This window comes from Podarcis filfolensis, assembly GCF_964270895.1.
Source record: "Podarcis filfolensis genome assembly, chromosome: 2".
Taxonomy (NCBI): Eukaryota; Metazoa; Chordata; class Lepidosauria; order Squamata; family Lacertidae; genus Podarcis; species Podarcis filfolensis.
Window position 1 is genome coordinate 22171919 of NC_139605.1, and position 21404 is coordinate 22193322.

The 21404-nt window shown below is 43.0% G+C and overlaps 1 protein-coding gene across 5 annotated transcripts in view; it reads right to left on the reverse strand.

Moving 5' to 3' along the window:
- FHIT (fragile histidine triad diadenosine triphosphatase) overlaps positions 1-21404 on the reverse strand; it is a 1042494-nt gene that overhangs the window by 195246 nt on the left and 825844 nt on the right. For all 5 annotated transcript variants that reach the window (XM_083602596.1, XM_083602595.1, XM_083602594.1 and 2 more), the window contains 2 exons: positions 17825-17970; positions 16399-16428 (listed from right to left, as the gene is read on the reverse strand). In XM_083602596.1, coding sequence (XP_083458722.1) covers positions 16399-16428; positions 17825-17970 — 176 coding nt within the window. The remainder of the gene's footprint in view (positions 1-16398; positions 16429-17824; positions 17971-21404) is intronic.

Sequence of the window (21404 nt, forward strand, 5' to 3'; positions counted from 1 at the left end):
TTGCCAGCACTCAGCTCATCCACACAGTTTAATACAGCTGATGCCACTTAATTCCATAGCTGTCAAGTGTCCCTTATTTGAAGGGACAGTCCCTTATTCCAGCGCCATGTCCCGCTGCTGTCCCTTATTGATGGATGTCCCTTAAATGTCCCTTAAATTATGTCCCTTAAATGTCAAAGGAAGCAGCTCCTCTCCCTCCCTGCCGGCCAGGGAGGAGGGAGGCTCCAACTGTGTTGCTTGGCTGTGTTGCTCACCCAATAAGAAGTCTAAGAATGACTGGGGGGTGGAGCTTGCATGCCTTGTGTGTGGCTAGTTAATGCAAGCTGAGGAGGTTTTTGAATGCTGGACGCCATTTTGTTGCATGTGCTGCTGCAAACTTTGCAGTGCAAAGCCAGGCCGGGGAGCCATCTTAAGTTGAGGCTGCATAGACCTTGTGGTGCATGTGATTCAGATTCTATTCAGTTGAACCTCTGGTTACAAAGTTGGTTGGACAGTGTTCTCGAAGCTACCAGCATGAGTTTGACCAGACTGCAGGAGGACAGGAAGACTGGAGTGCCTGGAACAGGTGAGGCTGCAGGTCCCTTATTTTGGCTGCTGGTCCCTTATTTTCAAGGCTGATGGTCCCTTATTTTCAAATCTGTAAGTTGACACCTATGCTTAATTCACACCCATTTTCTTAAAAATGGGGGAGGGGGAATTTATAGGCCATGTTTGCACTGGGACAAGCTTGAATTTTAACGTTGTTGAGATTCTGCAGAAGCTCCCCACCATGAACTAGAGTAATTAGATCATTATATAACAGAGCGGCCATAGTCCTTACACTGGCAATTCTGCCAGCAAATACTTTATGTGCACAGGAACTCTGCAGAATGGAGAAAAGAAGCTACCTATCACCGTGCAAGGGAAAAGCCTATACAGTGGTACCTCGGGTTAAGTACTTAATTCATTCTGGAGGTCCGTTCTTAACCTGAAACTGTTCTTAACCTGAAGCACCACTTTAGCTAATGGGGCCTCCCGCTGCCGCTGCACCACCGGAGTACGATTTCTGTTCTCATCCTGAAGCAAAGTTCTTAACCCAGGTACTATTTCTGGGTTAGCGGAATCTGTAACCTGAAGTGTATGTAACCTGAAGTGTATGTAACCCGAGGTACCACTGTAGTTTCTGTCGGCATGAAGATCCTATGTCTTTTTTTAAAAAAAACCACCACGATTTATATCCCCTTCGCATATGCAAATCCTTCTCTGTGGAAAGAGTAAGAGGCATGGGAATGGGGTGAAGATGAAAGCGGGGATACGGAAGGGTATGAGGAATAGGAAACGATGGTGGCGTCATAATTGTGCAGAAGGTGAAATGGATGCTTAGCAGGAGGAAGATTCATCAGGTTCACCATGGCCTGTGTGCAAGGAAGGGTTGAAGAAAAAGAAGGGGAGAAAAAGGTAATAGAGGCAGGTAATAGAGACACATTTGAAAAAAATAATGGAGAAATAACAGGGTTGTGAATTAATTGGTCCTAATCAGAGATGATGATATTTCACTATGATGAAGATGAAAAATGAAAAATGAAAAATTATGAAGGAAAAAAAAACAGACATAAAATTAAGAAATGTAATAAGGTATTAGGGAATAAATGTAACAAGAAATTTAGAAAATTTAGAACAAGAGAAACTTAACAAATTAAAGAGGGAAATTAAGGCAAAGCCGGAGGAATATATGAAAATTAAGCTTTCATAGTTTGGAAGAACAGTGATAATTACCAAGTAAGATATCGGAGACAGAGGTAAAGGGTTGGCAAAGTATAAATAATATTTTTTTTTTAATGGGGATAAGTAACCTAGAATTAATAAAAGAAGATGGTATAAACCCCAGAAAACAGGTGGTTAAGGGGAAACAAGAAATGAAAGAATATACAAAATTAGAAAAAATGATTATAGAAATGGGACATAAAGAAGAAAATGTCATTGTAAAAGAGGAAACCAGTGAAATTCATAAAATATTAGTAGAAATGGAGGATCAACAAGATCAATTAAAAGAGGTGTGGGAAAAGGAGATGACGGGGAGATAAATAGTCAAAGCTGGAGGAAAATATGGGAGAAACACACTTTAAAAATGTTGTCTATAAGGATACAAGAAAATTACTATAAGTTAGTATGGAGATGGTATTTAACACCAGTAAGATTAAATCAAATAAACAAGGAATATTCAGTGTTATGTTGGAAGGGGATGCCAGGAAACCGAGACTTATGTTTACATGAGGTGGGGGTGTAAATATGTACAATTTTGGGGGCATAGGGTGTTTAAGGAGATAACAGAAACCACTGGGTTAAAGCTGACTGAAAGTCCAGAAGTAGCATTATTATCAATTTACAGTGGAGGGGAAGGTTTGCAGGCTATGAAGGACTTGCTCACAAATTTATTGACCGCTGCACGAGTTATTATATCCACAAAGTGGAAGGGGTAAGGTGAATATAAAATGGAAGAATGGTATAAAGAGGTGTGGGATTAATGATAAATTAATATGTGCTATTAAGGTAAGACAGGGAATACACAGGAGAAATGATTTTGAGGAGATATGGAAGGTATTTGTAGAATTTGTACCATTAAAACAGAAAGGGGTCAAACCATTGCAAGAGGTGTTGAAATTTTGGGAGGTTGGATAGTTACAATGGAATGGTCTTGGGCATGGGTCAGCAAACTTTTTCAGCAGGGGGCCGGTCCACTGTTCCGCAAAACTTGTGTGGGGCTGGACTATATATATATTTTTTTTGGGGGGGGGGAATGAACGAATTCCTATGCCCCACAAATAACCCAAAGATGCATTTTAAATAAAAGGGCACATTCTACTCATGTAATAACACGCTGATTCCTGGACCGTCTGCGGGCTGGATTTAGAAGGTGATTGGGCTGGATCCGGCCCCCGGGGCTTAGTTTGCCTACCCATGATCAGAACAGAACTGAACAGACCTTTTCCAGAGCATTTTGGGGAGGACCTAGTTTGATAGTAATAATACTACAGTGGTACTTCAGGTTACAAACGCTTCGGGTTACAAACTCTGCTAACCCGGAAGTAGTACCTCGGTTTGTGAACTTTGCCCCAGGATGAGAATGGAAATCATGCGGTAGAAGTGGGAGGCTCCATTAGCGAAAGCGCGCCTCAGGTTAAGAACGGTTTCGGGTTAAGAACGGACCTCTGGAACGAATTAAGTTCGTAACCTGAGGTACCACTGTATTGAGTAAATTCTGCTAGAAATATTTCACCTGCAGGGCTCCTCTCCTTGTTGTTGATGACGATCTTAATGTTTTATTGTTCATTTTAAATTGACTATTAGCCGCCTGGAGCGGAGAAGTGTCTCTGTCTCTTTTTCGATGGAAAGGTAGAAGGATTTATTATTATTTTTTTACAAAGACCTAGTTCTAACCAAGGCATGCCAAAGAGACAAATAAAATGTTCAGAACAGGCCACACCAAATGGTGCGTTGGCAGAATGTCACAAAAGTTGATATGACTTGGCAGCAGATATACAGGGACAGAAGTTTTGGATTCAGCTGGAAAGATGAGAAGTCCCATATGATTATGTCAAAGTAAGTATTTGAAAGCTGTCACTGAAAACAGAGATGACAGCACAAAGTGGGAAGGAAAAGAGAAATGTCTAGACGTGTGGTGAGGCTCCCCAAGTTACGCAGCATGACAACAGAAGAAAAAGAAAACCAGGATTTGTGAACGTGCTCCTTTGATTCCTGTCCCCCCCACCCAAAAAAATCCCAGTGCTAAATGGTCCACCCACTCTACAAATGTCTTTGTGGTTTTATTACAATATAAAATTTCTGAAATAAAAATAAAATTTAAAACATAGAGATTTTTCTTATAAGGAGAACCATTTCCCCATTTCAGTTGAAACACTCATTATAGCAGTATTTGTTTTGGACCTTAGGAAGAGGGTGTGCACTGAAAAGCAGGATTTCTTTACTTAAAAAGCATTAATGCTGCCTGCAGAGAGGTTTTCACAGGGCAGACTGGAACGGCTTGCAAAATGCACCCAGGTATTCTGGGAGCGTATGAATATAAGCAGAAAGCCGGTCGTGCACACACAGCAAAGCCCTTCTGAGAGACCTCGCTTTTACCCACACCCCCTCCTTCTACCTAAGTTCCTGACCTCTTGTGTGCAGTCTGTCAATCACACAGAATCTTATCCAGCCATAAACATATCCTTTGTGACATGCACAAACTTGAGGGGAAGATAAAGCTAACTTTACAGCTTCACGTACCATAAGCTGGGATTTGAACTCGCACCATTATATATATAAAAAGAGCAATGCACTAGCTTAGGGGGCAGCTTTTACTCTGCATTTCTAAAGCGTGAGGCAAGATTACATCTTCCCAGATCTCAAAGGGACCTTCTTCTATTTTTACAGATGCCCATCTGTTCTGCAGAGTAAACATACCAAGGAACAGGAGGAAGTTCTAGCAGCTGCAAGACCGACCATGCATTTCCACAGTGGCTCCTCATCTTGGCTGTTGAACCTTGATTTTCCCCCTCCCTTTACTTACCTACACTTTAGCCTCTCTAAATTTCTTACCCTTCAACATTTCTCCGATGAAAATAGGGATGTCCTATTCAATAACAACAACAACAACTGTTGTTGTTGTTGTTATTATTATTTTATTTATACCCCATCGATCTGACTGGGTTGCCCCAGGCACTCTGGGTAGCTTCCAACATACAGTGGTACCTTGGGTTACATACACTTCAGGTTGCATACACTTCAGGTTACAGACTCCACTAACCCAGAAATATTACCTCAGGTTAAGAACTTTGCTTCAGGATGAGAACAGAAATCATGCAGCTGCGGCGTGGCAGCAGCAGGAGGCTCCATTAGCTAAAGTGGTGCTTCAGGTTAAGAACAGTTTCAGGTTAAGAACGGACCTCCGGAATGAATTAAGTACTTAACCCGAGGTACCACTGTATATAAAAAATAAACATTTTTTAAAAAAACTTCCCTATACAGGGCTGCCTTCAAATGTCTTCTAAAGCTTGTGCAGTCGTACCTTGGAAGTCAAATGGAATCTGTTCTGGAAGCCCATTCGGCTTCCAAAACGTTCGGAAACCAAGGCACAGCTTCCTATTGGCTACAGGAAGCTCCTGCAGCCAATAGGAAGCCACGTAAGCTGCGTCGGACGTTCGGGTTCCAAAGAACATTCATAAACTGGAACACTCACTTCCGGGTTTGCTGTGTTCAGGAGCCAAAACATTTGACTCACAAAGTGTTCAACTTCTGAGGTACGACTGTATAGTTACTTATTTCCTTGGCTCGGTTGGGGTGGGGTCACATAGCTCCATACCCTCCAACATTTCTCTGATGAAAATCAAAAGTGGGACGTTCTGGGATCAAATCAGAAACCAGGATGGCTTCTGTAAATCTGGGACTGTCCCTGGAAAACAGGGACACTTTGAGGGTCTGGAATTATCATAATTTAGATGGGTTTTAGCTGTGGCAGAAAAAAGGAGTAGAGCTAGGAAAGCTAGGAATTATCCACATAATAAAACACTCATTCAGCTTGCATGTTTTCTTTTTTGTACAGAGGAGGGGAAATATTACTAGTCCTTATGAATGCCAAAGGAAAGCCTGCTTCGATGTGGAAAAGCCGTATTTTCAAACACTGGCATATGTGCGCATAGAGCTCTTCTGAGGTCAAGTATGTGATGTCCTCTTTGATAATGCAGAAGAGCCTGTGAATCCCTTTCACATGCTCCTTTTATCACAGTTGCAGACAGTATCAGACAATGGCATCAATCATTTTATAATGACATCATGTATTTTAATATTCTGTTGGAAGCCGCCCAGAGTGGGCGGGGTATAAATAAAATAAAATAATAATAATAATAATATTAAAATTATTAATTATTATTAATATATTAAAATTATTAATTATCATCCTCATCATCATCAATCAAGGGATCAACCCAGGGAGGGATGCATGTCAGGTGCAACGTGGAAATTGGAAAAATGCCAAAGAGCATTTCAATTCCCAGGGGTAGAAATCCCACTTCTCATGTTTTCCTGGCCCTCTTTGAATTTGCTCTTACACCTCTCAATAGCGATCTGGTCAGAAACCTCAAAATCAATGCAGAACAATGATAAGGGAAAGGATAATAACCTTTCTGACTTTACCATAAAATAAAAAAGTAGGGGACGGGCTATTGAAAACTCATGGGAGTAGGATCCCCAGCCTTGCAGCTTCTTCCTAATAAAAGATTTACGGACAAGAGCAACACAATTGTAAGCGAATCAGGAATTCTTTCGCACACAAAGGCTGTGCATGTTTTCTCCCGGAGGAAAGGCTATACAGTATTTACAAGAGCTGTAATGGGAGAAATATGGTGGAAAGCAGATATAAAATGCTTTTGAATGGTCTTAACTCTGCAAACTCAACATCATGACAGTGTGTTTGCACATTTGCATGTTGTTCTTAATCTGTTGGATTTTGATAGAGGCCATGTCTATTTTTTTTATTTTGTAAATTTATATACCGTCCTTCCTCCCAAAGGAGTCCAGGGCAGTAGGCAGATTTGTGATGAAACAATGCAACTAGAAATAAAATTCTAAAAAGTTAATTCCTAATGTTAGGACATGAATAAAGGTAAAGGGTAAAGGGACCCCTGACCATTAGGTCCAGTCGTGACCGACTCTGGGGTTGTGGCGCTCATCTCGCTTTATTGGCCGAGGGAGCCGGCGTACAGCTTCCGGGTCATGTGGCCAGCATGACTAAGCCGCTTCTGGTGAACCAGAGCAGCACACGGAAATGCCATTTACCTTCCCGCCGGAGTGGTACCTATTTATCTACTTGCACTTTGACATGCTTTTGAACTTCTAGGTTGTCAGGAGCAGGGACCGAGCAACAGGAGCTCACCCCGTCACGGGGATTTGAACCGCCAACCTTCTGATTGGCAAGTCCCAGGCTCTGTGGTTTAACCCACAGCACCACCCGCGTTCCAGGACATGAATACATCCATACATATCCATAACTATTCTATAGATTTATACAGACCAGGGTTGGGAAACCTTTGGCACCCCAGATATTGCTGAACAGCAACTCCCATCAACCCAAAAAAGCATGACCAATGGCATGAGGAGAGTTGTAGTCCAACAACATCTAAAGGGACAAAGGTTCCTTACACCTGACACAGACCCAGTAGCTCCCATGATACTAATCACTGTCTATGCAAGCTGGACTTGCTGGGAAATGGAGTCCAACAACATGGGAAGGACTTCAGGTTCCCCACCTCCATCTTAGACCAATGGAAGATTATAGTCACTACAATGTCTTTGCTCTCAATAGGCAACTGGCTCTTCGCCTCCCCAGCAAAAGCCTCAGCATGTCTACTCAGAAGTAAGTCCTACTGAAGTCAATCCAGCTTACTCCTAGCTAAGTGGGCTCAGGGTTGTAGCCTCCCTCCTCCCCCGAGGAGAAATGATAATAATGTTTTTGGAATAAATTACAGTTAATGAAATCACCAAAAATATTTCATACCCTTAACTTTGGCCTCAAGGAAAGACAGCCCAAAGACTCTGCAAGGCCCCTGTCAGAGAGAAGGAGCCCCCTTCCTTCATTTTTCTAACTGTAACTAATTGGTGGATTCCTCAGGATGCTACAAGACCTTTTTAATGTGCATGTCTGGGATGTTCAGAATGTGGCAGACCTCTAATGTGATGTTACTTAGCAAGCCTGGCAATGGAAAGCACTGTGACATTCTGTAGTGCAGAAGCAAAACAAAACAAAAAGATCCATCTCCAGACCCATCATAATTTACCACCAGAGAGAATTATGGGAATTGGGCCTGCCCCCTTTTCCCTTCAGGGGATCTTCAGCTCCTGATATTTCTAAAACAGACTTCATTATCCAAGCCATCATTTCCATTTATCAGTGCCTTGCAGCACTCGCTATTCTCAGTTCAAAGAGTGTCACGTCCATCAATCATTGCACGGCCTTCATTTTCCTTTGTCTCCTCCAGCCATCAAACTTTTTTTTATTTTTTTAATGCTGCTTCTAGCATCAAGGGATGGCGGCAGCGAGAAGGCCAGGTGCCCTTTTCTAATGACAATAACTGGAAGATGCAAAGATTAGAGAACTTTGTGAGACTTGTCTTCCATGAAATGGCTGCTGAAACCTGGATAGGACACAGTGTGAAGTAGCAGCATTTCACCATTTCACCCATAAGTCCATAGAACAAGGGTGGGCAGTGTGATGCCCTCCTTTGCTGGACTCCATCTCCCATCACCCCTAGTTTTGGCCATTCTGATAGGGGCTGGTGGGAGTTGGAGTCCAAAGGCATCCAGAAGCTACCATGTTGGCTACCCCTACTGTAGAAAGCAAAGGGACACGGGTGGCGCTGTGGTCTAAACCACTGAGCCTCTTGGGCATGCTGATCGGAAGGTCAGTGGTTCGAATCCCCATGATGGAGTGAGCTCCCGTTGCTCGGTCCCTGCTCCTGCCAATCTAGCAGTTCGAAAGCACGCCATTGCCAGTAGATAAATAGGTACCGCCGTTTTCGTGCGCTCTAGCTTCCGTCATGGTGATCCATTGCGCTGGACGTGCTTTAGTCCTGCTGGTCACATGACCTGGAAAACTGTCTGCAGACAAACGCCTGCTCCCTCAGCCTGAAAGCGAGATAAGTGCTGCAACCCCATAGTCGCCTTTGACTGGAGGGGTCCTTTGCCTTTGCCTTTACCTTTACCTAGAAAGCACAGGTTGATCTTCCTTCTCATTTTGACAGTGCTGTCTTATGGCATGGCATAGCTTATATTCTCACCTGGTATAGCCGGCCAGCGGAAGCCATTCCTGGGGTGTGGCTGCTGTCGTATGTTGACCGCTGAATGCAGGGTGGAGACCAAAAGTGGACAAACTACCCCAGGAGCAGCATGATGTTCCCAACGAGAGGTATTACTCCTCTCCTAACACCCTATACACATTACTAGTATTATCATGGTTTTCATATATAATTTCTCATTTCTTTTGCCTCCTAGCTTTCTGGCCTCAGCGAGAAGTCTGGGATATCCAGACCAAAAGCAATGTTTCAGCCACCTTAGCTTTTCTTCAGAGCTATGTCTGCAGGGAGAGAATGCTCAGGGTGACCCAGGGGGCGACACCTTTCCTTTAGCTGCAGCTTCTGTTGCTCATCTGAAAGACCGAAAAGGTGGCTTTCATGGTTTATTAGCCCAAGGTTTGTGTATATGAATCCACAGGATGCCCAGATGCATTAACATTGCATCGCTGTTAATGACTGTAATCCTTCTGATGCAATCAAGGCCTGCTGTGCTGTGATTAATTTTGAATATTCAAACCCCCTAGTCCTCAGGAACAATAGGAAGGAGAGGAGACAAGAAAATTAGGAAGGATCAGCTGTAGGCTAAAGAGGGATTCGGTTCCATAGAGACATTTCACTTCGGGTTAAGATGCCTACAAAACTCCAGCCAGGTGTATTGATTTAGTGCACCATTAAAGAAGCATCTGCGAAAGCAAAACATGCCCATCATAAAAAAAAAAAATACGGGAAGCCAATCTTTGCAGCTTAGAATAATTAACAGAAGGTGAGGCATTGAAATGATTGTACCACATTGAAAGCATCAACCTCAGTTCCCTGTCTGACTAGTTGAATTTGCAATTGACAACATATGGGACTCAAGAAGGAAGGTGCTTAGATCTTGTCACCATTTTTATATGACATGCATTCATGAGATTCCCGGACTGTGGTATTCAGCAGCTAACTTACAACCATTTTGATGTTACTCTCCCCTGCTTCTTGCGTTTTTAAAACCGTAGATCTAATCAACATGTGAAGATGACAATATACTGTGAGCATAGTAATGAGGACTCTGTTTCCTTTCCTCCAGTCCCCCAAACTTTTTAAGACTATACAGAGAGGTGAGAGAAGGATGAGAAATGGCCTAGTTAGTGATACCTAATCTACGCCCATCAAAATGAACAATGGCATTTGCTCTTCTTTCACAGATAAACATGTCATTTCATTTTGTGTTTATCTTTTTCTCCTTTTTGGACAAGGAAAACGTTTGATGCTGGCAAGAGAGAAACATTATTTATTGCAATTTAAGATGTGGTTCTCATACCTAATGATTGGTTTCGAGTCTCATGGTCCCTCAGGTGCACCAAGCAGTGTCTCGGACTGGCCTTTTCCAGACTGTGATTAAGGTAATTGAATCAGAAATGGATTGGGAATGCAACTAATTTTATTAAAATACGCAGAGTTTGAATTTTCTCTTTATTTATTTCTTTTTTTAAAAGCCCATGCCATCAGCATAGGGACAATAAATTATCGCAAATTATGGTGCTCTCCAGAAAAGCAGCTCATATATCTAGAAGAGAGTACAACGTGTGATCTTGAAAATCCGGGAGTTTGCAATAACATCAGTGGAGTGTTGTCATTTCATTACATTTATTAAGCTAATGGGACACGAAGCCCCCAGCACATCAACATATCTTCAGAATCCACTGGCTACACACACATCAAGTGGCCTGTGCCTCTCATACAATAGAAAATCAATTTTCCCCCAACCTTTAATTCTAAAAGCAAGATATATACTTGCTGATGGCTAATCAAGGGAGCACTTCTTTCAACTAACACTTTGCCTGTGAGTGCACTTGCAGGGAATCCTATAGCCCAACAGTGAGGTCATCACAGCCTGCTGTAGATTTAAATTCGCATGGTTCAAGCTGTGATTAGTTAATCAACCCAGCCTTTCAAACCACTGCAGTAATAATTTCAGAATGTGGTGCCTAGTCAACTGCGACATCCTTCTCTCACAGGCTGATATAGAGACTTAGTGCATCAGAAGCACTGCTATGAGACCACTGCAAGTCATGACCTACCCCTGCAATAGCCAAAATATGTCTTGTTATAGGTTTCAGCTTGTATGTGTCAGTCTGGGTTATATTTGCAGGTCCCTTGCAGGCCAAGGAGGTTTAGAATCTAGCAAAAAAAATTTTTTCCTGCCAGTAGCACCTTAAAGACCAACTAAGTTAGTTCTTGGTATGAGCTTTCGTGTGCATGCACACTTCTTCAGATACCATCTGAAGTGTATCTGAAGAAGTGTGCATGCACACGAAAGCTCATACCAAGAACTAACTTAGTTGGTCTTTAAGGTGCTACTGGCAGGAAAAACATTTTTTTGTTTTGACTATGGCAGACCAACACGGCTACCTATCTGTAACTAGAATCTAGCAGAAGAGGCTGCTGAACTGGTCAGAGAAGTTTCTTTGTAAGATAATGGGCTCAGATGGCCAGTTAAGAGCTGCCATTCATATGCCTTATTATTTATACCCTGCTCATCTGGCTGTGTTTCCCCAGCCACTCTGGGCAGCTTCCAACAAAATATTACGAATACAGTACAATAAAACAATATAAATATATTTTAAAAAATTAAAAATTGCCCAGCAGCACCTTAGAGACCAACTAAGTTTGTTCTTGGTATGAGCTTTCGTGTGCATGCACACTTCTTCAGATACACTGAAACAGAAGTCACCAGACCTTTATATATAGTGAGAGGGTGGGGAGGGGTATTACTCAGAAGGGTGGTGGGAATGGGCGATTAGCTGATAGGTGTGGTAAACCTGTTGGCAACTGTTAACGACTGCAATTGGTCTTACAGGAAAAAGCAAGGGGTGAGATGGCCCAAAACAGCTTCATCATGTATAATGAGATAAGAATCCAATGTCTCTATTCAGACCAGGTCTCTCCATGGTTTTAAGTTTGGCAATAAGTTGTAATTCAGCAACTTCTCTTTCCAGTCTATTTCTGAAATTTCTGAGCCCCTCCATCCTATGCTCAGGTTGCATATAAAACCAGTTTTAGCCTAAAGACACCACAGTTTCCATTAGCTTGCATTCCAAGGAAACTGAACCCTGAGTAAGCACTGGGATTCCTGGAGTCTCTTGCTGCTCCAAGATTAGGATGCATGCAACAGGATGAACTACCAGTCTCAGTGACATTCCAGAGCCCAGTACAGAAAATTTCCATATCACTGTTGCCCACAAGTCAAAGCGTTGGTGTGGGAACTTGCTATGCCACCCTCCAGAAGAACTCAATGGCTGGCTCTATGCTTTATGGCAGCAGTGGGGAGTCAGTCACAAGGTGGTTATCATTTGCAGCAGCCTCCACATGGTGCTGGGAAGTGGTGCTCTTCATCTAAACAACAGGAAGGAGTGGGAAAAGAATGTCTGTTCATGACATGAGGCAAGGGAAATGGTTAATGTCCCTTTGTGCCAAACACTAACATTGCTCAACGTTGTGCCCGGCTGCCTATGTTGGATTTGCAAGATTAATTTGAATACGGCAAGACTGTCAAACTTTATGCGCCAGTGAGCACATCTGGAATTCTGAGACAGTGGTGGTCCCCAGTCACAAAATGGCTGCCACAGCATAGCAGAAAATGGCTGTTGTGAGGCGTGTGGTGTAACAAAAATGGCTGCTGTATCTAAAAAATGGCCTCCCCAAAAATGGGGAAAAGCACATTTCTCAGGCCCTGCTGCACTCGCTCACAGAGAGAAGCTCGTTGCATCTCTCCGCTGTTCAGAATGGAAGGGAGTTTGCATATTCAATGAAATGTTGTCATGTTTGAGGTGGAATTTTTAATATAGGTGACGCAAAGCCAGTGCAAACAGGAACTAAACAGGAAGAGCAAACAATATATTGTGTATTGTGGGTTTTGTGGAGATATTTGCTGTAACCTTTTTCTTTCAAGTGCCATAGAAGGTACTAGTGGGGTTGCTGGTATAGGTGAGTGCCATGTTGGCAATACAGAAAGGGGTTTTTTTTGGGAGGTGGGATGATAGTGGGTAGGCAAAAAGCTACCAGTCAAACACTGTACCAGTGGCAGTAGCCCTCATGGGACCTCTGTGGTGCAGAAGAGGATTGGACAGGGAAGAGTAATTTCAAGGCCATGAATGGGAAAAGCAGTAAATGAAGACAAGAATGGGATTTCATTGTTGGGCTTCCTCAGTAAGATTTGTGAATCTTTGCCCTATCCATCCATCTGAGGTGAACTAAAAGTTGTAGTTGTTGTCCTTTCCCCCTGCACGCACGCACTCTCTTTCTTCTTCCATCCCCGCTAGCTATTCCCAGGCGGTAACACAAACTATCCCACAAATAAGGTCAATGCAGCAAATGGAAAGGAAGAGAATTGCTTCCATTTGCTGTTGTCAGATGTTAGTGTTGTCTTAATCAACCCTAACAGGGCCTTTAACGGGTAAATCCTATACTCACATTACACCAGGAACAGAGATAGGCCACTCCTATTCTTGAGAAACAGCTGCCATATTTAATAGGTGGTCAGCCCAGGAAGGGAGGGGGGAAACACACACAAGCAGAAAATCCAAAAAATGCATTTTAAAAATTGACAGACTCATCCCCTTGGAACACCACTAGAGCCCAGCAAAGCCACCTACATGTTGCACAGACCTCAATGCATGCCCCCAGGACATCCCCTGCATCACACCACACTCACCCACCCACACACAGCAAGACCACAACATCACTGCCCCATCAGCCTCAGTGGCACACCAATAATGGCCATGTCACTGCAAATCCCCAGGAATCAGTGCAGGTAGGAGTTCAAATCCTTTCTCTTCTTACAAGCAGTGTTGAATGTGTGCCACACAGAGGTGTAAGGAAAAGAGGCACGGCGCAAGACCCACAGGATGCCAGCAGAGAGCGTACATAGACACAGCTCTCCAGGGACAAGGGCTGAAGTTGCGCCCAGAGAGAAAAATACATTTGCCAAGCAGCTAAAGGAGGGGCCCGGAGATGTCGTAGATGCAGAGTGGCAATGGCATTCTCCAGTGGCCCACTGGATTGAAAACATAGGAAGAGCTGGCTGGTACACAGGGTGCCACAACCCTCAAGGGGTTAAATTCAAGAGCTGTCCCAGCATCCTGTTCTCACAGCGGCCAACCAGATGCCTGTGGGAAACCAGCAAGCAGAAATTGAGTACAGGAGCAGCCTCCCCTCCTGTGGTCTCCAGCAACTGGTATTCAGAAACATTTCTGCCTCCAGCTATGGAGGAAGAGCTGAGCCACCATAGAAGCAGGAGACAGGAGCTTGGGCCCCATCAGGGGAATGTTCAAATGGGTCCCCAATCGTTTTTTAAACAAATGAAGTCTGAGGTTGAATCCTGACAAGACTGAAGTACTGTTCTTGGAGGACAGGGGGCGGGCTGGTGTGGAGGACTCCCTGGTCCTGAATGGGGTAACTGTGCCCCTGAAGGACTAGGCACACAACCTGGGAGTCATTTTGGACTCACAGCTGTCCATGGAGGCACAGGTCAATTCTGTGTCCAGGGCAGCAGTCTACCAGCTCCACCTGGTATGCAGGCTGAGAGCCTACCTGCCTGCAGACTGTCTCACCAGAGTGCTGCATGCTCTAGTTATCTCTCGCTTGGACTACTGCAATGCGCTCTACGTGGGGCTACCTTTGAAGGTGACCCGGAAACTGCAATTAATCCAGAATGTGGCAGCTAGACTGGTGACTGGGAGTAGCCGCCGCGACCATATAACACTGGTACTGAAAGATCTTCATTGGCTCCCAGTACATTTCTGAGCACAATTAAAAGTGTTGGTGCTGACCTTTAATGCCCTAAACGTCCTTGGTCCTGTATACCTGAAGGAGCATCTCCACCCCCATCATCCAGCCTGGACATTGAGGTCCAGCGCCGAGGGCCTTCTGGCGGTTCCCTCACTGCGAGAAGTGAGGTTACAGGGAACCAGGCAGAGGGCCTTCTCGGTAGTGGCACCTGCCCTGTGGAATGCCCTCCCAGCAGATGTCAAGGCAATAAACAACTATTTTACTTTTAAAAGACAACTGAAGGCGGCCCTGTTTAGGGAAGTTTTTAATATCTGATGCTGTATTGTTTTTAATATTCGGCTGGAAGCCTCCCAGAGTGGCTGGGGAAACCCAGCCAGATGGGTGGGGTATAAATAATAAATTATTATTATTATTATTATTATTATTATTATTATTAGAAGAAGAAAATGAAGTCAGGCAGCAGAAAAAGTGAAGAAGCTCACATTCAACCCACACTGCAAGAACTGGTTGGCCACCGTGAGACTAGGAGGCTGGACTAGGTGGGCCATTGGCCTGATCCAATTGGGCTGTTTTATGTTATGAAGATCCTCGACCACTTGGCCACAGCAGACAGGCTTCAGACACACCACGGGATGCCCCACCACCAGCTGCCACAACCCTCAAGGGGTTAAATCCAACAGTGGGCATATATTTTGGTGTTTGCTGAGGTTTCATCACTTGATGACTGCAATGTTAAAGTGATGACTTGCATGTGTGGAACAGCAAAAGCCACACCCAGAGTTTCCCTAGCATCTCTCAGTGCTTCAAACGCCATCTTTTCTTCAGGGCCTTATCTCAAAAGCTCAGCTGCAAACCACTGGCTGCTAACTCATGAGGAGACATACTTGCTTGTGCGCAAATAAGACCAAAGTCCCTTCCAATTAGCATACTTCACTATACAGCTTTTGTGGAATGCTGAAGACGCATCTCTTTACCCTGGTCTGTGACACTTGAGATGAGTGTTTTCAGAATCCACCCTATTCCTGTGACTGTAATCTGTTTTAACTTCTTTTCTTTCAATTGTTATAATCCACATAGGGACCTGCTGGTAAAAGAAGGTGGCTGTTGGCTGGATGTGGAAAATCAAGGTGGGGAGGGAAGGAAATTTATTATATAACAAGAACTCAAGGTCACCGACTGAAAAGTGGATTGACAGACCCATCAGGTTCAGGACAGACCAAAAGAAATACCTATTTCCACAATAGCAATACTTAGGTTCTGGAATTCACTGTCACAGAAGGGCAGCGACACACCCACACAAACAAACGGATTCTGCAAGCATATGGAGGATAGGTATTAGTTATGACAGCTGAACAGAACGTCCATGCTCAAATATAGTTTCCCTGTATACCAAGGGCATACACTATGGAAAGGGCTGTTGCCTTCCTGCCTTGCTTCTGTCTGGCCACTGTGAGAAACAAATTGTTGGACTAGCTGAACCGAAGAGTCTGACCCAGCCAGGCTCTTAAGATCCCCACCCAGCCGTGGAGGTCCCGGACGCAGAAGACAGCCGTGTGCCAAGATGGAGCCGTTCCATGGACCAGCGGTCAAGAGTCACTGCTTAAGACTGGAGAGGTGGTGAGGTGTAACCATATTGCACCATATTCCCTTTCAATCAATCTATTTACAGCCGCACAGAAGATTCAGGATCCCTCCAGCTTCAAGGATAAAATAGCAATGCTGCAATGTGCCGCAGCCGACTGGTTTTATTAGTTCTCATAATTGTCTCTTATTAATTTGTACTCTGCATAATAAAATAAGCACTCACCTTCACAGTCTGTCCAGCTTCAGGACCGTCCTGTAGATGAGAAGAAAGGGAAGGGGATGGAGGAGACTGAGATAAGAGCAGCCGACGAGTCTCTCTTGGGTATTCAAAAATATCGCCCATTAATAATTTAAATCCAATTTCATTGTGCATTAATTTATAGCGCTCTCGTGGGTATGATTTGGCGCCAAAGCTTTCGGGAACAGACACCTTTTTATTTCAGGTCCTCATCAAATAGGAAAAGGTGGTCTGAAGAGAAATAAAGGCTGCCACATTTATTCCCCCAGCCCTTGGCATCTCGTATCATAAATGCTCCCAGTAACTATGGTGCTCACCAAGATTGATGGGTGCTATATGTAAAAGGAAAGTCAGCTGTTGGCAGACGAGGAGTGGCGTGGCAAATTGGCCATCTTTGCACAACATGGTTTTAACAAAAGGACTGGGGTATCAGAGGTGACCACTGGATCCAAAGTGGTGTTGTTATTTAGATTTTAGTAGTCCCGCTTACCAGACACAATGAGTTTCCGGGAAATAGTTCATTAGGCAAGCGTTCACGTAATGAGCTGACAATCTCCATTATTTCCTATGGGGGAATTTCTAATCACGATCTCTCTCCCCACTCTTGCCATGGTTTCTGACTCAAAATGGCTGCTGCCAACCAGCAAAGCACAAACAAGTAAGGAAGCAAGGAAGTGGACAAAGTCCAGATGTTTAAAAATGTGTGTGTGTGTGGCCTTAAACCAGGGGTTCCCAATTGGTGGTCTGTGGCCCCCAGGGGAGCCCTGTAACCCACCCAAGGTGTCCACGGCACCATTCCCATAACAAAAACTACCACAGAGATATCAAAACTTTCAAAAGTACGGGGTCCATGGATTGGGTTTTGAAAAACAGGCCATCCACATTACTTTGTTAATTAAATGCCTCAGGACTACAATACTTCAAAGACTGACTCTCTCCATATGAACCGACCTGGACCCTGAGATTATCTTCTGAGGCCCTCCTTCGTGTGCCTCCTTCTCAAGAGGTCCAGAGTGTGGCAACACGAGAACAGGCCTTCTCTGCAGTGGCTCTCCGTCTGTGGAATGCTCTCTCCAGGGATGTTCACCTGGCGCCTTCATTATACACCTTTAGGTGCCAGGTGAAAACATTCCTCTCCAATCAGGCCTTGGATTGATTGACATACGATGCCCTTTTAAATGTGTTATGGGAGTGGGGGTTATTGGTTTGTTTTTGTTCTTATTTTTATTATGTATTATGTGTTTTTCATATTGTAATTTTACGCTGTGAACCGTCCTGAGATCTATAGATGTAGGGTGGTATATAAATGCAGTAGTAGTACTAGCAGTAGTAGTAATAGCGCAAAACATCTGGAGGGCTCTAGGTTGTGGAAGAGCACGATAAAGAAGGCATGACAGAAGTGTTTACCAACCTGAACGGAAATGGTGAGTGAAGTCCCACCAAAATGTTGCTCCACTACATTTCCAACCAGCTGCGTTGTGCGAAATAAATCAGCCACTTCTTCAGGGCGCAGATCACGGAATCGTTCCACAGGGCGGAGTGGGCAAATGAGAACATCTGGTTTGCATAATGTTAAGGCACAACTGACATATTATTCCATCTCAGAACGTCCCCTGCCCTTCAACATTCTAAACAGTATGTTCATATACCTAACAAACAGCCCCAAACTCCCAAGTTCTGTAATCTTGACAGGAATTCAGCACCTACGAAAAGAAGATCTGTGCATTATTTGTCTGAATGCTTTGACCAAGCGCTCCATTTCGAATATTTCAAGCTGCACAAATGACTGAGTGAGCCTGAAAAGTCAGCTTTTGAGGAATTACACAATGCTCTGCCTGAAGCAGTGAAGACTTGGATAGAAAATAGATGAAAATCTCGAAGAACAGTTGAAGCGCACTGAACACACATGTGCAGAATCCCCTTTTATATTCCAAGTAGTAGGTTATCTTCCTGGAGAAAATAGCACTCATTTTTTTGAACACATCCAAGCATTCTGGGCTGCATAAATTCACATTCTGAATGGTGGTGGTGGGTAGGGTTGCCATATGTCTGGACATTGCCATGATTCAGCAGTCACAAGCAAAGCAGTGGTTGGGCAGAAATAGCACCAATGATGGGGAAAATCAATTTTTCTTTAAAATAGCTCAAAAACGTCAGGTTTGTGGTTTGGTTTGGTGGTTGTTGTTTTTTTGAGAATTTACATTAATAAAGCTCAACAAAAACTTCAGTTTTATTTTTAGTCTTTTGTGTCTGGATTTTCAGTTTAAAATATGGCAACCCTAGTGGTGGGGATTATGAACATTGCTAGTAACGGTTGTGACAAAACAGTTGTATTACACAGCTTCCATGATCAGAGCTGTGACTTCAATGGGCTTAAGCGTTTTCAGATCTGTAGTGGCTTGTGGCCAATAATTCTATTGCCATAACTGATTAGATTTGCAAATGTTAATATATTTTGGTCATACAACTGTAATTTCTGGAGCATATAATTTGCGGGCCCTCACTGTATAATTAGAGATTTTTGCTGTGGCACATTTCAGGTGCCATAATTAGGATCATCTGGTCTCTTAAGATATAAGAGTTTCGTACAACAGATTCCTATATGTGTCTACTCAGATGCAAGTCCTATTGAGTCCAGTGGGGCTTATTCCCAAGTAAGCTGATGTAAAATTGCACAGTTGCAATCCTATGCATATTTACTTGCCAGTAAGTCCTGGTTTTTCCCCCCCAAAGTGAATTGTTAGGGTTGCACCATTACTGTACAGTCCTAAGCATGTCTACTTAGAAGTAAGTCCCAAGAAAAATTATTCCAAGGTAAGTAGGTGCAGGGCCGCGAACTCAGAGTTTTAAAATACGGGTTTTCTATTCTATTTGGATGAATCCCAAATCAAGAACTCAAGCAAGCCAGTTGAGACAGATTTGGGGCTTGCATACGCTGAAGCAGTATCCTCAAGCTGAAATTGTCTATCAAAAAGTCACTCTTGTGGTTTATCACCACAACAGCTACTTACTTTGGGTTTTAGTAAAGCAAACAGTCTAATTTGTCAGCGTCTAAATGATATCAAGCATCAGAACAACATGGCCACAATAAAGAAATTTTGCCCATGTTATGACTATTTTCCACCTTCCCATTTCGATTCTCTGACACCCTAAAGACTTCTAGTTCAAAAGGTCATGGCCTAATCTACCAGTAATTTAGCAGGTTTCTTAGCTGGGGGCCCTGTCTTGTGTCTGCTGTTTTTATAGGCACTGCCCACAAACCAAGAGAAAATAATTAAATGCAACCTTTTTTAAAAACACTACAAAGATGTAAAGGAAAACTAGTGCAGCTACTCTTCTAAAATTTGGCAGGATTCATCCTCTCTGAAGGAAAAAGAAATTTTGCAAATTTCTGCTAGTTCTCCTCCCAACCAAATCATAATACAATTTTTAAAAAATTGTTCCTTTAAAAATATCAAAAGGTGTCAATTACAAAACTCTCTGGATCTATTTGAAGGGCTTTATCTACTCAGGAGGAGCTACTCTGCCTTTCATTCAATTCCTCTTAAAACAGAGACAGGAGTTGTAGTTGTTTTAAATTTTGCCCATAATAGGGAATGAAGAAGGTTTTTGGGGTTTTTTCCAAACTAGAATTCAGATTCAAACCCAAACCAAATTAGGAAGTCTTCACGGCATTCCAGTCCAAACTGGGCTGTTTTCTGAAGCACTAAACCAAGTCCTTCTGAAGTGCTAAACTAGATAAGTAAACATCCCTAGTCTAAAATGCTATCTGAGGCTGTAATCCAAGGGACAGTTACCTTGAAAAACACAGTGCAAACTTACTTTACAAAGCAATCCTATACATGTAGACTCCAAAGTATCTGGGATATTTTAGCCTAAGAGATATTAGAAAGCAATAAGTTTATTTTCTGATGGGATTTCTTTTGCGGTTCTGGGAGGTTATTTCTCTGCCTCGAGCAACAGGCGCTGTTGGGCTTAATAAAGCTCTAGTAATTTATTTGCTAGTCTTTCCAGCATGCTGTAGAAAGTGCCTTCATAAATGACGCTATTGGTTGAAGTGAGAGCCCCAGGGGGAAGCAGGAAAGCTGCACTGCACTCCTGATTTCCATATTAGGAATGGAGAAATGGGAAAACTAATTAATTTTGCTTGTTAAAAAAAGAAGTCGAAGAAGGGAAATGCATGTCAACACTAAAAAAACAGGAAGAGATACATTTGTTTAATCCAAGTTCATTTTTCAAAAGGGAAGAAGGCAACCCTTTTCCTCAGGCAGTCTGACACTTAAGTAGATAATTACTCTTCTTCTGCAATACTGCTTTATTATTATGGGTCAGTGAACCATTTATAAATGAAGAATATCTTTCCACTTACCTCTAGCAAAATTGTGCCTAACATTCAGCTTTCTTGTATTCCTCTCTCTGTGTGTTTAAAATGTTTTTCAGAGTTCTAGTCCACTCCCTTCTTCAGTTATGACATTCTGGTCTTTATACACTATTGCAGCATTAAAATCTCAACTGCAACCCATTTCAAAATTCATATTTCTAAGTCATTTCAGGGGGAAAGAAGGATATGGCATAACATTCACTTGCCCCATTGTGGGGGCCTGGGGAGCTGCTATGGGGAGAAGGGGGCAAGAGGGTTAACTTCCACTGGAGATATCAGAGAATTCTGTCGAGAATGCAGCTGGGACCAGAAATCACCTAAGTTCATTTATTTATTGTGGTGGGTATTATTATTTCCATTTATAGACCACTTACTATCTAAAAGATCTAAAAGGTCTGTTTTCCATGTCCAGAACAGAAATGGATTCAGGAAATACAATCCATACTTACCATTGTTGTTGTTGTTTTCAGGTTGCAAATGATATGCAATTTATTACACACATACTTGCATTGTGTTTCCTTTGCAGTGAAAATAATGGGATGGACTAACATAATGATAACATGATCTAGGTAATTAGTTACATAAATTATGTAAGTTGTGTGATTTTGCC